The following is a 20,968-nucleotide window of genomic DNA, read 5'->3' as shown; positions in this document are numbered from 1 at the left end:
CTGACAGCTTTTGTAACCTCTCCTATAAGCATGGCCCCACCCCAGGCCCTATCAGGGAACCCTATATTAACCTGTGCACTGCAAGCCAGCAGTGCTGATCAACCACTGTGTGTTAGCCTCTGTGTGTACTTGCTGTGTTTCCTACATCTGATTCTGGTTACCGACCTTGGCTTGTACCTTACTTTCCTTGTTGTTCCAGTCTGCTGCCTCCTTCCTCTTCTCCTGTAGTGTGAGCGTGAGCTGTGAGACCCCGGGGGCCGCGACCTGGAGCCAGACTGCAGCGCAGTCCATCCTCACCACTAGAGGCTCTGGTGAACACCCGCTGGCTCTTAGACTCCGCGCCCTGGGGAATCTATGCTCTAGCTCCCAGTGGGATCTGTGTCAGTGATCCAGTAGACCTGATTCCTGAACCTCCCAGGGTACAATCCGCAGCAGTCAGCCGTAGGGTCTACTACCTTGCGGTGCACTCCTGATCCCAACGGTGTGCATCTGTCACCCAGCCTCTAGGTGACCTGACACTACACATATTATAACCAACAGAGATTCGTAAATTACACTAAAGACGCCCTCCAGGGAATTGCTGACCAGCTAGCCCCCACTTCCTACATGACATTCCAGAACCGGATGGCCTTAGACATGGTGTTAGCCGAGAAGGGGGGTGTCTGTAAAATGATAGAAAAAACAGGAACTTGCTGCACATACATTCCTGATAATACTGGCCCAAATGGTAAGGTTACTTTAGCTATAAAGAAATTAGAAGATCTGTCACTGGAGTTGAAGAAGAACTCAGGTATCACAGACCCATGGGATCAATATTTTAGCTGGATGAGTGGGTGGCAGAAGGTGCTCGTCCAGATACGGGTAACGGTATTAATAATCCTGGTTCTTTTAGCCCTGATTGTATGCTGTATTCTACCTTTTGTAAAAAAGTTAATGAGCAAGGCTGTAGACAATAGCACACCTACATTTCTCCACCAAGAAGAAGAGGACCTCCTTATGATGGAAGATGACAAACCCTTCACTCCCCTACAGTCACTCCCTGTCCATAATCTCACAATCCTATAGGATTATAGGGATAGATAGCGCCTGACTGCACCTCTCCAGCTGTATCGAGGAGGGAAGTGAACAGTTACTGCCCAATTCTATATACAGTCTAAAAGAGTTGCTGAGGAGAAGGGCCAGGCCAAAAAGTAGGACCTTTAGTATTAGGGACAGAAAAGAGAAAATAGTCATTTTAGGGGGGATTGTGAAGGAATGTGATGTAAATAATAATAATAGTAATCTGAAAATGTCTATTTTCTTATGTGCATACATATTTTTCTCCTTACTCATTATATAAGTATACAGGTTTGCTCTGTTCCTATATTTTCTCAAGATGGCGATTACCCCCTGCATCCCACACACAGAAGAACGCGGAACTGGAGATAAGACCAAAGAGAGCCAAACCTCGTTATGAAAATTATGCATCTTCTTTTCTATCTTAACCAATGAGATGTACCTATTAGACTAACATAGCAATGACGTATTTGTGTGTATAAAACATTAACACCGCCTTGAATAAATCAGAAGTGGAATGAGTTAGCAATTCTGAGCGTGTCTCAGAGTGTTTACTTTTATATGCATGCATATCTACACTTTTCAAATTAGAGACAGCAGCAGATAACCTTGAGCTCGATTGTAGCTCTTAATCATAACCATAACACTATTTTTCTAATGGTATTCTAGCCAAAAACGGTAGATTGTTTGGGTACTGCTTTGGCACAAAAAAGAAGTGACACTAAATTCTTTTTTTTCATTTGACTTTGATAATATGTAATTGTCTGCTTTCTGGAAACTGCTGCACCCTGCCTCCCTGTTTGTGGGTATCTTCTTTAGTTACCCGGCCACCAAGATGACACCGGTGCGTGTGCGCTCCCGACTGTGTTTCCATTCAAAGACAGTGACCGGCAAGTCTACTTTCACTGTCTCCTCTATAACCCAGAAGTTGGGGGAATGATGTAGATTGTGGAGGACCTGATGGTGGTGACAAGGAACAGCAAGCAAGTGCTGTCAACAAATTAAGATAAAAAAAGCCTTTAGTACTGCTTTAACAATTCTGGATTTTCCCTATAAAAAAAAAAATAGCCAACCTTCACTTCTTCATTTCAGTTCCACTTTAAAGACACAATTTTTGTTTTATATTGTAGCATTTAAAAAGGAGATGTATGTTTTTTTTGCTTTTTTTTTTTTAAGATTCATACTTACCTAGGTGGCTTCCAACACTGAGAACCGAGCGATCGAGCACCTCCGATCACTTGGTTCTCACAGCTCTGTGAGCAGAGAGCTTGTGACTGTCAGTCAGCAGCCCTGTTCTGCCCCCCCAACACTCACTGGAGCGATGGGCTGTGCAAGGGGCGGGAGAAGCCGGCTCAGGCATGTGGGCAGATCCCGACGCCATTGTCACGATCTTGCCCAAGCCTGGACCGGCTCGGACGTCAACAGGAATGCAGAACAAACTGGACTCCTGTGATCCACAGGAAAAGTACAGCCAAACAAGCGTTGGCTGTACTTTTTCTTTAATACATGACAAAAAGGTTACCAGTACAATATAGGTTAGCTAAAGACAGAACACAGCAAACTACGTTCTTTTCAAACACGCTCTCTGATTGAAAACTCACATACAGGGGTGGATTATTGAGTTATTGATGACTATTGACTGTGTATAAAATTTAGCTGGAGCTACTGACCTCTGTTAACATGATTTACATAGGAACTGAGAAAGGTGGAAAGGGGCCTAAAAGCTTACCTGCTGGCTGGATTTAGGATTTTATTAAAATTATATATTTTTTTATTCCTGAACAAACAGAATTCACAAAGCCAGTGTACATTCCCTTTAGACAATAACAACCCATCAAGTGATGTTTTCCAGCTATAGGTGATGCAAAGTCTTTACCTTGGGTATGTGTCTGCATGTCACGAGCCAGCTCCATAGGAAGGACACAGTTAACCAATGAGGAAATAATGGAAGCATCCAGACTGCACATGGCCCCGAAACACTTCAGCAGCAGCAGACGGAGAGCAACCCTGTGCTCCTGTCATTTAGGAGAGATACAACAAGAGCATAGATGTTAAAAAGCACAACCACTATAAAGAACCAATAAAGCCTTAGCTACAAATAAACATCCTACTAGGAATCAAGAATGAAAACAGGAAGGGAGTGTTTGGACTGGAAACAGCAGACTATCATACTCCGGCATATTCTCCAGTTTTCTCGCGCCCCCCCTTATACTTATCTACAGTGAGAACTGGGGGGGGGGGACTTCCTGGTAAAGGGGAAGGAGACCTGTGAATGCCTGTTCGTTGATCTTCCCTACCTAGTAGGAAATGGGAAGTAATGTGCATGACATCACTTATGGACTTCTGACATCACCTAAGGAATATATACGGTCCCAAAGCTTGTTGCCATTTCACGGGCGCACACAGTTTTAAGGCTGGACATAATGGGTATCTACGGTATTTACTCGTCACAATCTCATCCTTTATATTTTATAAAAAAAAGATGTGCCCTAAAATTAACTTTATTGTATTTTTTACAGATAATTGGCACTTGACAAACCCCTGCACAAACACCAAAAAATTGGAACTAGGGTATCCCTAATATATTGCATCCAAAAATTGCTTATTGGGTATTTTTGGAGAATTAGTAGTTTCTACACACATTAAACGATTATTACGTATTTTATATTTTTTTCGCCAGAAAGATCATTCAACTGAGCTGGAAGGGGATCCTCCCAACCCACTATAACCACCTGGCTTCAATTGATTAATAATAGTCTACACTTATATAATCTCACTTTTGAGCTACGAAAACGACCTCCCCTCTTTGACAAACTATGGAATAGATGGCTATTCCTCTTGCCTTAGAGTCTTTGAGCTCAGGAACTTAGTCTATGGTGCTGACATTTTTCTTCCCTACATGACTCTGTGACCCAATACATGTGTTATACGTTATATTTTTTGCTATAAATCAGATTTAAGTGTTGCAGCTGTATTTTCATGTATGTATACATTATATGTGAGACTTGGGAGGCACAGTCTGGATTTGGTTGCGGTTGTAACCTTTATTGTTTGTTGCTTATGTAAAATCTCAATAAACATATCTTTTAAAAAAAACAAAAAACATACCACTATTTTATTCTCTAGAATCTCTGCTTTCAGAAAATATATATACGTTTGGGGACTTTAACTGAATCTCAGCTCAATTCAGAGGCGTAACTAGAACCTTCAGGGCCCTGATGCAAGAAACCATGAAGGACCCCCTTTAACCCCGGCTGGGGCCCTTCCCTTTAAGTTCGAGGCTCTTCCCATTGATCCCAGGGCCCTTTGTTATGGTCCTGCAGTGGGACTCTTTCACATGTTCTGCAGTGGGCTCCCTCCCTGCCGTCTTGGGGCCCCCCACGGTGGCGCAACATGCGGGCCCGGTCGCAAGTGCAAACTTTGTGACCCCGGTAGTTCCGCCACTGTTGTCAGTAGGTTATTATTTTTGTTTTATATTTTTTTTTAACCATTTTAATTTAATTATTTTTTTACAATTTTCTTTTAGAAGCCTCATTGGGGTGCTTTGCTGAAATATCAGGGGTCCAAACAGACCTCCGATGTTTCACCTTTGAGACAGGGAAATGAGATTGAGGACACAGCCCATAATCTCCATCTCTGCAGCCTCAGCTGCACACAATGAATGGACAGGAACAACTCTGTACAGATCTTCCCGTTCAAACTGAAGCATAGTAAACACAGTTTACTATGCTTTAGTGATAAATGGAGACAGGGGTGATCGGTACCGATCACTCACTGTGTCCATTCAGAAAAGGAAGGGGCTGGTAAATTACATATTTACAGGCCCCTTCCCCCACTTTTCATCCTTGCAAACCCCCCCCCCCCCGTGCAGCAGCTGGCGGATAGGGGAGGCAGATAGGTAGGATAGTAACCTGGATAGGAGAGGCGGTATATTAAAAGAACTGATCCCCTTTATGTTCCTCCTGCAGCCACTGAATGCCTGCGGGAGGGAGAGGAAGAGAAGCAGGCTTTCAGCAGCTGCAGGAGGAAGATGGAGGGGATCAGTGCCTCTATATGACGCCCCTGCCGCCCCTTCTATCCAGCTGTATAGGAGAGCCGCGTGGGCCCCCTGGAGCATAGGGCTGGGTCACAGTTGCAACGACTATAGTTATGCCTTCTGCTAAAATTATTTTTAATCATGCGTGCAAAAAAGCCATTAAAAAAAGATCTGGCCGTGAAAAACAAATAATATATATATATATATATATATATATATATATATATATATATATATATATATATATATATATATATATATATATATATATATTATATTATAATGGGAGGATTGCTGTGAGAATGAATGGTCTGGTGACAGGGACGCTTTAGAGCATACTTCAATTACTCTTTTCTACGGTGGCTCTGTGGCGCCCTCTGTTGGGGAGCTCTCTCTCAGGCCGCCCCGCCGGGTTCTGGGTGTCACGGGCCTGACGTGGACTGGGGGCGAACGATCCGTGGAGGTCCAGTGGTGTGTCTTTTTATCCCCCTAACCAACCATACCCCCCCCTTTCTTTTGAGTGCTTCACTGGATACAAAACAGTAACACATGCCCTCCAAGCAACATAATATGGTCAGTACCTCTAATGTTTCTCACCTTGTACAAATTACCATACTCCCATAGTAGTATAGCTACACTATCCTATGATGTTACCGACCTTTTTGTACATACATTACTGTATAGCTTGTTCATTATTGTCTCTTTAATTTATAGACATACCTCTGTGCTTGCTGATCCCTATCAGACACCCCTGAGGAAGAGTTTTATCTCGAAACGCGTCGTGTACTCTCTGGGTGTGTGCTCCATACACACCCCATGATTGTGGATCTTTTTGCATGTTGTATTGCCATGTTTCCATGTTTATAACTTGTATCCTGTACCTCATGCCTCATCTATTGTACCCCCTATTTACCCGTATCCTTACCCCAATAAACACCCAAACTTTTGCAATCATACCTACATCTACTATACTCTTTATTATACTCTATTACTTATGAGTAGGTGTCCCCTTTAAAGTCCCCTAAGAGGATCAAATTTCCATTTCTCCCTGAAAAATTTGGGATGTGGGTCCACCTTACTCAATAGGCCAACATCGCACCGCCACCCCATATTTGACTTTTAGGTATATAAAGCAGAAAAGGACAAACTCAACAAGACGAGGGAATTCAGAAAAAAATAAACAAGAGAAAAAAAACGAAATGCTGCCAGGAAATATTGCTTTGTTTGCGGGCTGCCAGATGCTTTCCTCTGCTCTCTACACTCCGGTAAACTTGCCTTACTCTGTGCCAGGAATCACGGGAGACTCCACTCACCATCTGATAATAGGACACCAGAGACTGAACAGCCTCAGCCTGGTTCCTCTTGCACATCTTCTTGCACACTTCGGGGTCTGCGTCGGTCTGAAAAGAGAAGGGCAGATAATTTACTGCTTGTGAACCAAGACAGATTATGGGGCAGATTGGGGCACCAGGAAAGGTAACAATTTTTGGGCCCCATCCCTTTGAGAAGGATTGCAATAAGCACAGATACGCCCCAATAGATATGTGCAGAACGAAAAAATTTGTTTTGTTTCGATCCGTTTTTTACATAAATTTTATTTAATTTGTTTTCAGAATTAATTTTGTTTATTCAAATTCGAATAGAATTCCATTCAAAATCAATTTTATTTTATTTGAAAAATTCAAATTTTGGAAGATCGTTATGTTTGTTCTATTCCAATCTATTCTATTGTTTTCTTCTATTTGTTCTTGTCTTTTCTATTATTTTCTACTTGAAAGTCAAATTTATTCTATTCGAAATTCGATTTTCAGAAAACGGATCAATTGTTCTAGTCTTTCCATTTTATTCTATTCTTTTCTATTTGAATTCTAATTTATTCTATTCGAATTTCAGAAAATATTTATATTCTATTTTATTCCTTTACTTTCTATTCTGTTTAATTTTTTCTGTTATTTTATTTTAAATTATATTTTGTTCTGTTTAATGCTATTTTCTTTTATTTCCTATTCTGTCCCTTTTTTTCTATTCTTTTATTTCCTATTCTGTTTTACTCTATTATATTATTTTCTAGTCTATTCCTTTATTTTCTATTCTATTTTAATTCTCTTTGGAAATACCAATTCTATTCGAAAACGATTCAAATTTCGTCTGAAATTTTGATTAGTTAATTCGGATTTATTTTAATTTGTTACTATTGTATTTTGGAAACATCCAAATAACCAAAAATTTGTCCAAATTTCAATTCAGAACGAGATGAACCGCACAGGTCTATGCCCCAAGTACATCTATTTACTTGGTGAAGTGAAGGTCTGACAGCTCTGATCAATCATGCTTTCCCCCTTGGATTACTACAGGAGCATGAAGGTGAAGTCTAAACCGAAAACGGAAAATGCAACATATTGCTGCTTTCCAGTCCTTAAATGTGGTGGCTTCATCATTTTTTTTTTTGCAGGTTTTGTTCCCCATTTATTATCTGGCAGCACACTTCCTGTTCTAGGGTGACAACATTTACTCCCTATGGAGGGGCAGCGTTGCCACCCTAGGATGTGTTCCGGATTTGAACTTTAACCCCTCCCCTTTCCTCATCTCCATTACATAGAGGGGCGTTGCTTTGTAGTTCTGAAAAACCCACCAAAATGACTAATGCCCCATACACACGATCGGATTTTCCGACAACAAAATGTTGGATGTGAGCTTGTTGGCTGAAAGTCCGACCGTGTGTACGCTCCATCGAACATTTGTTGTCGGACTTTCCACCGACAAATGTTGGCTAGCAGGTTCTCAAATTTTCCACCAGCAAAACTTTGTTGTCGTAATTTCCGATCGTGTGTACACAAGTCCGACGCACAAAAGTTCACGGATGCTCGGAATCAAGCAGAAGGAGCCGCACTGGCTATTGAACTTCCTTTCTCTCGGCTCAACGTACGTCATCGCGTACGTTGGGACAGACTGCAGCTGGACGGCCCTGTATGCAAGGGACCTTACAGGTAAGTTATGTCTTCAGTGCTATATTCTCCCAAGAAAGGTTTATTTAAACTGCAGCTTTCAACCACTTTTTTTTAAGCTAAGTAAAAGGGCAGATGCATTTTTTATGTGGTGCAGTGATAATGTGAAATTCCTACACCTTTCTCAGATGTACAGGTGACGGGAGCAACAATGACTGCAGCTGGACAACGTAATTTAAATTTGCACCATGATAGGAACTTGATGCCATTAGATACCCACCAAAATGACCAGAAGCTCCTCCAAATAACAAAGGATGACATTCTCATCTTCGTACAGAGCCCAGCTCCGCTGCTGTGCGTCATCTTTGTGCCGGGTCAGGTCTGTAAAGATAACCTCCAAACGCTGCTCATCATGGCAGATCTGCCCAGAAGGTAATCCAGACCTGGAATCCTGTCAACCACAAAAGATTTATTTAGGCAACCATAAAAGGAAAAAAAAAAAAAATACAACAAGCTTCAAGTGATACTAAAAAGGTGTGTGCGCTCCTGAGCGCGTGCTGTGTGCCTCCTCCATAAACACACAAAGCCAGTAACCCAAGCCCTCGCTCCGTCCCAGCAGGAGCCTATGGCTCCGCTGCCCTCAGTGTCTCCTGTGCAGTGTTAATTTTAGTCTAGGGACTAAAATGGCATTTTAGTTTTAGTCCCATTTTAGTCTTCTGCAATATCGTTTTGGTCGTATTTAGTCGACTAAAATCTCCAGTACATTTTAGTCGACTAAAATGTCCTACGTTTTAGTCGAATAAAATCTCCAGTACATTTCAGTAATTGCAATTTAGTTTTAGTCATAGTCTTTTGACTAAAATGGCTTTTACTTTTAGTCTCATTTTAGTCATCTCAATTGTTTTAGTCGTATTTTAGTCGACTAAAATAGTATTCATTTAGTCGACTAAAATGTTTTAGTCCTTTTAGTTGACTAAAATGTGTTAGTCGTTTTAGTCGACTAAATTAACACTGCTCCTGTGAAAAGAGGAAGTGAAGGGAGCAGTGCTGGAGGTGGAGACCTCGCTAGAGCCATGACATGGAGTCAGGTAGTGTTTAGGGAAGTGGGCTCTAGGACAAGTAGTGGGCCTTTTTTTTTTTTTTTTACCTTAACACAGAGAATACAGGTGAAAAAAAAAAAAAAAAAAGGTGAAAAATGTTTAGACTTTGGAACCACTTTGAAAAGTTCTGATCAGAAATAGGTTTTTAACTGAGTAAAACATGTTTAATTACACCATGTCAGTATTATACTTCCAGGTGAACAAGGCTGTGTGTCGTAAAGCCACAATAGTTTTTATACTGTGCAGTCCTCGTCCTCCTGACTTTGGCTCTAGAGCAGCCTTTCTCAACCTTTTCAACACAGAGGAACCTTTGGAATAACTTTCCAGTCTCAGGGAACCGCTGCTAAAAATGTATATATCTACAACTCATGATACAATTGTGAGATGGTCAGTGGGAAGAATGCTCCTTACACTTGTGGTCATTGGGAAGAATTACCCCCTTACAGATAGCTAAAAAGATAAAATGGTGTCAGTGGGAACTTGTCGGAGAGGCAGAAATTACTCATTTCTAAAAGGAAGCCATTGCAACCTCTGGAGGAACCCTAGTTGAGAAAACCTGCTCTAGATTCACAGGGCTGCTTCTTTCTACGGAGTCATATCTACTAAAATGTCAAGGGTTGCCAACTTGCCTGAGCTCCTCAATACCTATGCGAGAAAATAAAACGCTATACACCCAATCGCAGTCTTCAATCCTCTAACCAAAACCTCCTCCTTATACCCAAACCCTGCTACAAAACAAAGGAAGAATGAAGATTCGCAGTCCAAGGACCACGGCTATGGAATGCTCTACTGACTTACATCCGCATGGAAGAAAACCATCAGGCCTTTATAAAAAAACTCAAGACCTACCTCTTCTAAGAAGCTGGACAACACAGGACGCATCTAGCGCCTTGAAGCGATTCAGTTCGCATTTGCAGCGCTATACAAATCATTCATTCATGAGCTGAAGCTCACGATATACATTATACTCTCCCTTTAATCTATCAAAAAAAGGTCGCACCTCATTGTGGATTTTTTTTCTCTTTAACTTCAAAAAAAACTTTATTGCCATTTGAAGTATGATGAAGCCCCATCTGGGGTGAAACGTGTCAGAGGAGTGCAAGTATTGTCTAATGGAGAGCGTTGTGCTTCAATTTACTGTCCATTTCAAGTTGAAGAGATAGGTACAGCTTTCTGTGATTGATTTAAGTGTTTTCGGGAAGGATGAGCCCCATTAAGCAGACAACTGGGGTAGAGGAGTAAGCCACAAGATTGCTTGAAGCAGTATCCTTGTAATACATTGCATGTAAAATGTTTTTCTTGGAAAAACAGCAATTCTCAAAGCAGTAATAAAGTCCCACTGTGAAAAAAATTGCCAGGAGCAAAGGTTTTTTTTTTTGCCCCATGCTCCCATCATGCTGAAAACAGGAGGTAGGTATCGGGATAACGTAAATCTTGTGGAGCCACCCTTCTTTAAGCAGGAGTATCTGTGACAGTTCAGCTTTCTGTGGGTCTCTACTGGGCTCTAGTTATTGGTTGCTTCTTCCTGCTGCTGGAGAGGCAATATGGTGTGGGAGGCGGCACTAATCAGAGCTATAATTTTTTTTTTTCCTCCTTGGTCAACCACTGGTAGGTTTATTTCCAGTGTTGCAGGTTGGGAAAAGATGTACAAATTCAGGAGTGACTTGGGAAGTCAGTCTTACCCCAAGCCCTCTTCCTTGGGGAGGCATGTGTATGGCTGCCTGATCCCCCTAGGCTTGCTGCCTGAGGAGGGAGACCATGTTCCCGGTTAGAGGCCTAGTTTGGGACTTAGTATTTTGCACACAGATCGAAGCAGCACGGAGGAACTTCAGCATAATTGGGGTAATTAAGAAGCTGGGTGAAGCTTGGCCCTTGACTGAAGTGTGGTGGCTTTATCCCAAGCAGTCACTAGCTACCAACATGTGTCTTATGCCGCGTATACACAGTCGGACTTTACGGCAGACTTTGCCCGGCAGACTTTGACGTACTTTACGACGGACTTTCTGAATGAACGGACTTGCCTACACACAATCCACCAAAGTCCGTCGAATTCGTACGAATAGCTGCCCTAGCGTGGCTTTTTGTCCGTCAAACTAGCATACAGACGAGTGGACTTTTCGACCGGACTTGTTTCAAATCTAAGTCCGTCCAACATTTGAGAAAACAAAGTCCGCTGGAGCCCACACACGATCGAATTGTCTGACGAAATCCAGTCCGCCGGGCAAAGTCTGCCGTAAAGTCCGCTCGTGTGTACGTGGCATTATAGTCAGGAGCTGCCTTCACAAAATGCCGGGTTGGCTTAAACTTAAGGGCGGATCTGTGTGGGGATGATTTACTGGATCAATGGGTCCTCGGGAGGCCCAGACTTGTTGTGCTGTTTACTCTTGGCACCCTGTTTAATTTTTATTTTCTTTTATACTCTCCTTCAATGGATGTTTGTGGATCAGGCATCTCGGGAAAGGATATTTTCACTGGTCTCACAGACCAGCTGGTCCTCCAACGTTTGATAGGTTAGATTGAGTTGTGAGCATATGCGTTTCTTTGTACTCTGTAGAGCACTCTCCCTTGGAATACCTGTGGTTTACATACACCCTTGGTAACAATCTAAGTTCCACTGCTGGTGTTTGAGCAAAAGTGCCTGTCTCCCCCTCTGGTCTTGACCCCGGTCAGTGTGTTGGTGCCCGTTTGTATTAGGCTAGTTCCAGCTTCCCACATGTATCTGTGATAGATATTCATTTTTGTTTTATATAGCAGTCATCATATTTTCTCTATACCAGGCTGGTGCTTCCTATAGTTTAAGGCTGGTTTAGTATTCCCTGTACAGGTCCCTTGCTTCTATACCATATCAACTATTTTTGGCTTAAAAACCTATCTGTAAAGACTAAGTACTTTTGCCCCTCATCTGGAGTCTGCCTAGTTTATGGGTGTCCCTGTGCCAACCCTCTCTCCCAAGAATGCTGCGTGAGAGTCCAACTCCATTTCTTGCATCTAAAAGTGACTGGCGCCCATCTAGCACATTTATTTATCATTGCTGAGGACTAGACCCCGAGGGTCCCACATGCCTTTGGGGGTCAGAAGGATGCTGCATTCACAGGGATTACAGTCAGTGGCCATACAACGGCTGAGGAGGAGAATTGCGGGACCTGGGAGAAGTGGCAGAGGAGATAGTACTGGCGTCACATGCAGTGACAACTAGAAGCTGGACCCGTCATTGCTGAAGGAGGAGACGTGTACCTTATTGTGCAGCTGCACATTATGACATGAGTCCATCAGCTTTTTTTTCTTTTTCCTTTCTTTAAAATGTAGCCTTTTTAACATTAAAAGATCTACAGAGCAAATTCTAACACACCTATTTTCTTTGTTACCTTGCCTGAACTCCTAGCCTCTGATATATAAGAGGATATGAATTGGCAGAGGGGGGCGATTATGCCTCACAGGTAGCTACCCACGGCCCAGATCCAAAAGGATGGCGCCATGCACAAGAGGATTGGGGCATCTGGCTCTACAGTACACAGCCCTTGGATAATCTTCCTGTACAATAATAAAAATCAGTTTTAGGAAACAATGGAAATCAGCCAGTAATCTACTAATGCTATGCAGGAGAACTGCAACTGTACTAAAAGTGAGAAAGATCAATAAAGGTTTCTTTAGGAGAACCAGTCAGGTCTAGGATTATATAAGCATCAGAAATGCTGGTCTTATTTTGCAGAGTTATATGTTCCACATTTATCATTCAAAGGAAGTCATTGAGCCCCAATTTGGTGACTTGGCTAAGGTTGTGATGTCCCTTGACTTGTTGCAGACAGTAAGAAGCAGTTTTTCATTTTCGTCTCCCTGTAAATTTATAGCACGTTGGCTAAATGCAGCAGCGGAAGAGCAAATGAAGGTAAGCATATGCTTTTGGGGACGCAGTGTCTAGTAGGGGTGCTCTGCTGTCATTCTGGCCCCTTGGTGGAATGGCTGGCTGTATAGCATCTCTGCTGGTATTATGGGGGTCCTGAGGAACCTTCCTGATGTGCTGATAAATCCGCAGCATGCGGCACGGTAGCTGTGGGCCAGTTATACTTCCCTGGCATGGAAGGTTCCAAGGGACCCAGTGCCTTCTGATTTGAATGATGCTGTCTGGTCATGGGCTGAGAAGGAGGAGAGCCCAAGGTATCAGTGTCCCCTGAAAGTTGGTTGTCCCAGGGATGCTCTTAGCAACATTTAGGCCTGGGAAACCCATACTGAGAATGAGCACATGGCCACGATACATGTTGCTTTTTCGGCACAGTGCCTTTTAGGCCAAGTGTGGGGCAATTTTTGTTGCCAGACTGCAAAACCTAGCCAATGCACTGGCACTTCGATTTTATTTTTTTTTCTCTCCAAGTGTGGGTCAACTGCACTTTTGTCTGTTACTTGTCACTTGGATGGAAGGTGTGGGCCCTCAGGTCTACCCTGCAGTCTAGATAGAGAACGTGTGGCCATTAGGTTCCTTTCTCCCCTGAACCAGGGGGTCTCTCTTTGGAAGAGCGCCTCATCTAGTACTCATGGAGAGAGTGGTACGCCAGGCCTTTTGGTTAGGTGGGCCGTGAGTGTGCCTAGCCCCTATCAGAAGCCTTATGCCCCGGGGGTCAAGGAAGATCCTAATTCTTTGGGAGGTGGACTAGAGACACACCTTTGAGTGCACTTTTTCGTGTGCGTTTTTCAAATGCACTTTTTTGTTTACTTAACAGGAGTTTGGTTTTCGTGCGCCACCACGGGTTAAAGTGATTGTAAAGGCTCGTTTCTTTTTTAAAATAACAAACATGTTATACTTACCTCCTCTGTGCAGTTGGTTTTGCACAGAACAGCCTGGATCCTCCTCCTCTCAGGTCCCTCTTTGATCCTTTTAGACCCTCCCTCCTTTGAATGCCCCTCAGCCAGCTACAGGGGGCATCCAAGCCAAGTCAGAGCTCCATGTATACATTCAGACACGGAGGCCCGACCTGGCACCGCCCCCTCTCTCCCCAGATTGGCTGACTGACAGCTGTGGGAGCCAATGGCGCCGCTGCTCTGCCTCAGCCAATCAGGAGGCGTGTACTGGATGGCTGAGGGGATTGTGGACATTGCTGGAGAGAGAAGGGGCTCAGGTAGGTAATTGGGGGTGCTACACACAGGTTTTTTATCTTCATGCATAGAATGCATGAAGATAAAAAACCTTCTGCCTTTACAACTCCTTTAAGGCGAGTCTGTTGCTTAGCCCTGTGTGGTCAAAACTTGAGACTTTTCAAACATCACAGTTTATTTTAAAATGTAAAATAGATTGTTTAACTACTTGTCAACCCGTTACAATACTCTTTCCGTGGTGGGGTGGCAGCCACAGGCACAGTGATGTACTGGTACGTCGCTGACCATTTCCGGGTTTGGGGCGCACGTCTCCGCCCGCCTACTTCCCTGTGATTTGACACAGCAGGAGTTCATCAATAGATCCCAGCCAATGATTCACGGTTGGGACCTGCGCATTGGCTGTGTCAATATATAGCCTAGAGCTCGGTATTGATAAACACAGAACTCTGTGCAGAGGAAGCGATCGCTTGCTCCCTGCTAAGCAAGGAAAAGAAATAAATTGATCTGTAGTATAAAGCGCCGTAAACACATTAACACTTCCTAGGCACACAATTAACACCCTGAATTGTCCCTAGATATTAACCCCTTCCCAGCCAGTGCCATTAGTACACTGACCGTATATATTATTTTAGCACTGATCACTGTATTAGTGTCACTGGTGATGTCAGTTAGACAGTGCCCACAAAGAGTCAGTGTCAGATTGCCCGCCGCACTATCACCAGTCCCAAAATAAGCCGCTGATCACCGCCATTACTAGTATATTTAAAAAAGGAAAAATTCCAGTATACCAATAGGTTTGTGGATACTATAACTTTCATGCAAACCAAATATACACGTATTGAATTTTTAATTTTTATTTTTTTACCGAAAGACATGTACCAGAATAAATTTTGGCCTAAATCTATGAAGAAACTAGATTTTTTTTTTGTATTGGATATGTTTTATAGCAGAAAGCAAAAAATATATATTTATTTTTCTTCAAAATTTACTGTCTTTTCGTTTATATAATAAAAAGGTGATCAAATACCACCAAAAGAAAGATCTAAATGTGGGGAAAAAAATGATATCAAATTAATTTGAAAACAGCAGTACATGACGGCGCAATTATCAGTAAAAGTAGCGCAGTGACATATAGCAAAAAATGGTCCAGTCATGAAGGGGGGTGAAATCTTCCGGAGCTGAAAAAGCAGGATTCCCCTGGCAGCCAATCTGTCAGGAACATCGTACCAGCCATCAGGCTAATGCGCGCATGCTAACATTTGCAGGCATAGAAGTCTAACTATGTGCATCACTGCGCCCACACATACGAGAACGTACATTCACTGCTGCCAAGCGGGCTATTTAAACCCGAACTCTGCACAAGCTCCTTGCTGAACGGTCTTCAGTCTCGCCCCTTTGTTTCAGATCCGGATATTCATTCGGATCCCATTTATTACCTTCCACCCAACCTGCTTTTGGATCACCCTTGTCTGCTTATATACACCGGCCATCTCCATTACTGACCGCGGACTATTATTATTATTATTATTATTATTATACAGGATTTATATAGCGCCGACAGTTTACGCAGCGCTTTACAACAACATTAGGGCAGACAGTACAAGTACAATACAATTCAATACAGGAGGAATCAGAGGGCCCTGCTCGTTAGAGCTTACAATCTAGGAGGGAGGGTCAAGTTATACAAAAGGGTAACAGCTATGGGGGATGAGCTAATGGAGAAAATAATGCAGTTGTTAGATGGAGGCAGGATAGGCTTCTCTGAAGAGGAAAGTCTTCAGGGATCGCCTAAAAGTGGATAAATTTGGAGACAGTCTGACAGATTGGGGTAGGGAATTCCAGAGGATGGGTGAGGCTCGGGAGAAGTCCTGGAGGCGGATATGGGAGGAGGTGATGAGGGAGCTAGAGAGCAGGAGATCTTGGGAGGAACGGAGATGGCGTTTAGGTTGGTATTTTGAGACTAGGTTAGTGATGTAGCTGGGGGCACAGTTGTGGATGGCTTTGTAACTTATTGTTAGTATTTTGAATTTAATTCGTTGGGCGAGTGGTAGCCAATGGAGGGATTGGCAGAGAGGGGTAGCAGACACTGATCGGTTTGTAAGGTGGATGAGTCTGGCAGCAGCATTCATGATGGACTGAAGGGGGGATAGTCTATTTAAAGGTAAGCCAATGAGGAGTGAGTTGCAGTAGTCAAGGCGAGAGATAACCAGGGAGTGAATCAGGAGCTTTGTAGTTTCACTGGTTAGAAAGGGACGTAGTTTAGAGATGTTGCGGAGGTTGAGGCGGCAAGCTTTGGAAAGTGATTGGATGTGGGGCTGAAAGGAGAGTTCAGAATCTAGGATAACACCTAGCACCCTGACATGTGGGGACGGGTGGATGGTTTTGCCATTGCTCTTCACAGAGAAGTCAGGGGAAGAGGCACGTGGGGGAGGAAATATTATAAGCTCGGTTTTGGACAAGTTGAGTTTGAGGAAGTGGTGTGACATCCATACAGATATGTCGGTTAGTAAGTTAGTGATGCGTGAGGAGACTGATGGAGTGAGTTGAGGGGTGGAGAGATAGATTTGTGTGTCATCAGCATAGAAATGATATTGAAAGCCGTGAGAGGCTATCAGCTGACCCAGGGAAGAGGTGTAGATTGAAAATAAAAGAGGTCCAAGAACAGAACCTTGGGGGACCCCGACAGAGAAGGGAAGAGGAGTGGAGGAAGTAGAATTGTAAGTGACACTGAAGGTGCGTTGGGATAGGTAGGATGAGAGCCACTGAAGAGCACAGTCACGGAGACCGATGGAGTGAAGTTTTTTGAGGAGGAGGGGGTGGTCAACCGTGTCAAAGGCAGCTGAAAGATCCAGAAGTAGGAGTACAGAATAGTGTCCGTTGGTTTTTGCAGTTAGTAGGTCATTTGTGAGTTTTAAAAGAGCAGTTTCTGTGGAGTGTTGAGGGCGAAATCCAGATTGAAGGGGATCAAGAAGGTTGTTTTTAATGAGGTGGTCACTCAGTTGGTTGTAAACCAGGCGTTCAAGGAGTTTAGAGGAAAAGGGGAGCAAGGAGATAGGGCGTAGGTTGTTAAGATTGGTAGGGTCCAAGGATGGTTTTTTGAGTATGGGAGTGACCAGTGCATGTTTTAGAGCATCGGGGAAGACGCCAGAGGTGAGGGAGAGATTGAAGATGTGGGTTAGAGAGTGTAGGATGGGGTCAGAGGGTGACCGTAGCATTTGAGAGGGAACAGGGTCCAGGGGACAGGTAGTTAGGTGGGCGATAGAAAGGAGTTTAGCAACTTCGTCTGGAGTAGTAGATTTGAACAGAGGTAGTGTCAGTTGTATCTGTTGACATGGGGTCTTAGCTGGGGGAGATACCTGTAGAGTGGAGATTTCATCACGGATTGTATCAATCTTGTTTTTGAAGTGATTAGCGATTTCCTGGGCAGTGAGTAAATCAGTGGGGGGAGGCGGTGGAGGACAAAGTAGAGAGTTGAAGGTAGAGAAGAGTTTACGGGGATTGGATGAGAAGGTATTAATAAGAGTTGTAAAATAGGTTTGCTTGGCAGTGTGGAGGAAAGAATAGTATTTTTGGAGGGCAGATTTGTATTGGTTGAAGTCTTTGAGAGACTTGGTCTTGTGCCACAGACGCTCAAGAGCGCGACTACGTTTTTTGAGAATTTTAGTGTCATCTGTTTGCCAGGGTTGTAGGGGTCGAGGCCTGATTCTGCGTGTAGTGAGGGGAGCGAGCTTGTCCAGGGTGGAGGACAGAGATTTATTGTAGATGGATATGGCTTGGTTGGGGCAGGACAGGGGGGAGATTTTGTCATAGAGGTGGTCGGTAGCAGAGTAGAGGAGAGAGGAGTTGAAGTTGCGAAAGTTTCTACGGGTGACGGTTAGGCGATTGGAGGGAAAGGTGGTGGAAGACAGGGGGAGAGAGAAACTAATAAGGTGGTGGTCGGAGAGAGGAAAAGGATTGTTTGAGAAGTTGCATGGAGTGCATAGGTAAGAGAATACAAGGTCAAGGGTGTTGCCATCAGAGTGAGTAGAAGCCTGTACCCATTGCTTCAGGTCAAATGAAGAGGTTAGACTAAGAAGTTTAGAAGTAGCAGGAATGTTTGTATTAGCAGGGATGTTGAAATCACCGAGAAGGATTGTGGGAATAGACTACTGACCACACTTCTGCCCAGTGAATTCGTATCTTGCTGTCAGCTTGTTGCCCACTTTTGCCTGTCTAACTATGATCCTGCCTACGACTTGGCGCCTTCCCACTTGGCTTTTACTAGACCAGGTTTGGGACACGACTCCGCTTTTTTTTTTTGTCATCATTACAAAACAAAGGAGAGAAACAAAGGGGAAGAAATCAACAATAACAGGTATCGCTTGTTCATGTGCCAATACAAGTATCTATGGAATTACAGTTGCTGATCTCTCCATGCTCTGGATTTGCAATTGAAGGGTGGGAATCCCCCCAGGCATCGAGAGAACATGTCGAGACCAGCACGAGCAGCTGGAAGCACAAGCACATTCCACAATGTAAGCACATGCATTTTAATGGATAGGATGAGGGCAGGTGAGCCTAGAACATAGTGATATGTGCTGGGTGTTCAGAGTGCCCCTGTACCTTTAAAGTGTAAGTTCACCTTTACAGAAAAATCTGTAAGGTAAACTTACACGGGACCTCCTCCTCACCCCCCTCAGTCTCTCTGAACTGGAGCACGGCGATCTCCCGTTCTGAGCACTGCTATAGCCACGTCACGGACCTGGGGCTTAGAAACCCCCTCGGCTGTCACTCTTCTTTTTCCCCGCTGACAGGACAGGTAACGCGGGTTCTGATTGGTCGTTGCAGCCCATGTGACGGGGCCGACCAATTAGAAAGCTCCTAAATGTACCTCCTGAAGGGGTACGTTTTGGAGATTAAGCTGTGGGAATTTCGAAACCCCGGACTGGTGAGACGGCTACATCAACCCCGGTCCTCATCGACATGGGGACAAGGTGCTTTGAGACGGGCCTGGTATGCTCTTGCAGGGGGAACCCATGCCGTTTAAAAAAAAAAAAAAATTGGTGTGGAGTTCCCCTTCAAGATCAGAACACAAGTCGCATGCCAAAGTCAGATCGGTCAAGGCGGCGATTCGACTTTGATCCGACTTCAGTGATATTCAATGGGCTAAAGTAGGATCAAAGTCGGACCAAAGTAGTGCAGGGAGCATTTTCAAAGTCGGACCGGCTTGCGTCAGACCAGTTAAGATGGCTCCCATAGGGAAACATTGATTTTCACACGCCATGCGACGTGTGTCGGAGCGTTTGTCGTACCAGTGTGAACCCGGCCTTAGAATCAACTCCAGACCTTTTACCTGCTTAATTGATGAAGGAGTAGCCCACACCTGGCCATGAAACAGCTTTTGATTTTGAGGGGGCTGGCTGTATTTAAGAGCTGCAATTCCTAAACCCTTCCTCCAATTTGGATGTACATACCCTTAAATTAAACTGAGAGTGTACACTAGCCCATAGCCATTATATAACTATAGCTTGAATGTTTTGGTAAATGCCTAAAAAAAAAAAAAAAAAAATTTTTTTAAATTGTGGCAGTGTCCAAATATATATGGACCCAACTGTGTATAAATATATATATATATATATATATATATATATATATATATATATATATATATATATATATATATATATATATATATATATATATATATACATACATATACATACATACATATATACATACATACATACATACACATATATACACATACACACACATATATACACACACAAAAACACCTAAAAACAATACTGGAATATCTGCTAAATAGTAAAAACAGCTGCTGATTTTTGGAACACACCACAGTTCCAGGCTAGGCGTTGAATCAATGCGGCGTGTAGACCAAGATTCCCAACATGTTTCGGAAAGCGGGAGGGGGTAGAGGTTTTTTTTTATATTTGGTACGTATATATTTCCTTCTTCAGGGGTTATATTTGAGCATGCTGTTCTATTTAGCTCTGTATTCCTTTTGCAAAACACTACAAGTCAGTAAGGTAGACGAAACGTCAGGTCTCAAACTCTACTGTACTGCATTTTCATGTCGTGTTAAATGAATATGACTCTTTTGACGGAATGTCTGAGAGAAAAAGTCAGACTGAAGCTTTTCGTCGCATATTCCGATCGTGTGTGTGCCTCATTTCGAAAATTCTGACGGCCCTAGAAATAGAACATGTTCTAAATAGTTCCAAAGGGACCAATTCCTATTGGGAAAACCGCTCGTCTGTATGCTGTTCCGACGGCCCAAAAACGCTGCATGCTCTGAAGTACGAGACGGAACCTATTGGCTACTGGCTATTGAACTTCCTTTTTCTAGTCCTGTTGTACGTCACCGCGTTCTAGATGGTCGGACTTTGGTGTGACCGTGTATAGGCAAGACCACTTGAATGGAATTCCGTCAGAGTTCCGTCGGAGAAACCTTCGGCGCTTATTCCGATGGCAAAACCAGTCGTGTGTACGCGGCATTACAGGTAGAGAACCCTTTCATGATCTCGGTCACCTTCCCAAACCAGTCCTGTTCACTTGGAACATGTGTGCCCGACTCTTCTTTTAACTGAACTTGGCACCTCCATGGTGTACTGCCAGCTGTACCCCTGCTCACCTGATACCAGAACTGTCAAGTTCCAGCCCCACAATGTCAGCACCAGTGTACTTGTGCCTTTCCATCACTCATGCGGGTACTGTCTCAATTTCCAGGGGTGTTTGGATGG

At 43.5% G+C, this 20,968-nt stretch overlaps 1 protein-coding gene across 1 annotated transcript in view; it reads right to left on the bottom strand.

Moving 5' to 3' along the window:
• NCKIPSD (NCK interacting protein with SH3 domain) overlaps positions 1-20,968 on the bottom strand; it is a gene marked incomplete in the record, with an annotated part of 558,334 nt that overhangs the window by 2,652 nt on the left and 534,714 nt on the right. The window contains 3 exon segments of the mRNA XM_073591838.1: positions 2,933-3,071; positions 6,406-6,492; positions 8,318-8,488. Coding sequence (XP_073447939.1) covers positions 2,933-3,071; positions 6,406-6,492; positions 8,318-8,488 — 397 coding nt within the window.

Source organism: Aquarana catesbeiana, linkage group LG07, assembly GCF_042186555.1.
Source record: "Aquarana catesbeiana isolate 2022-GZ linkage group LG07, ASM4218655v1, whole genome shotgun sequence".
In the NCBI taxonomy this organism is placed as follows: domain Eukaryota; kingdom Metazoa; phylum Chordata; class Amphibia; order Anura; family Ranidae; genus Aquarana; species Aquarana catesbeiana.
Note: the sequence above shows the minus strand (reverse complement) of the source record. Positions and strands in the feature narration are given on the sequence as shown.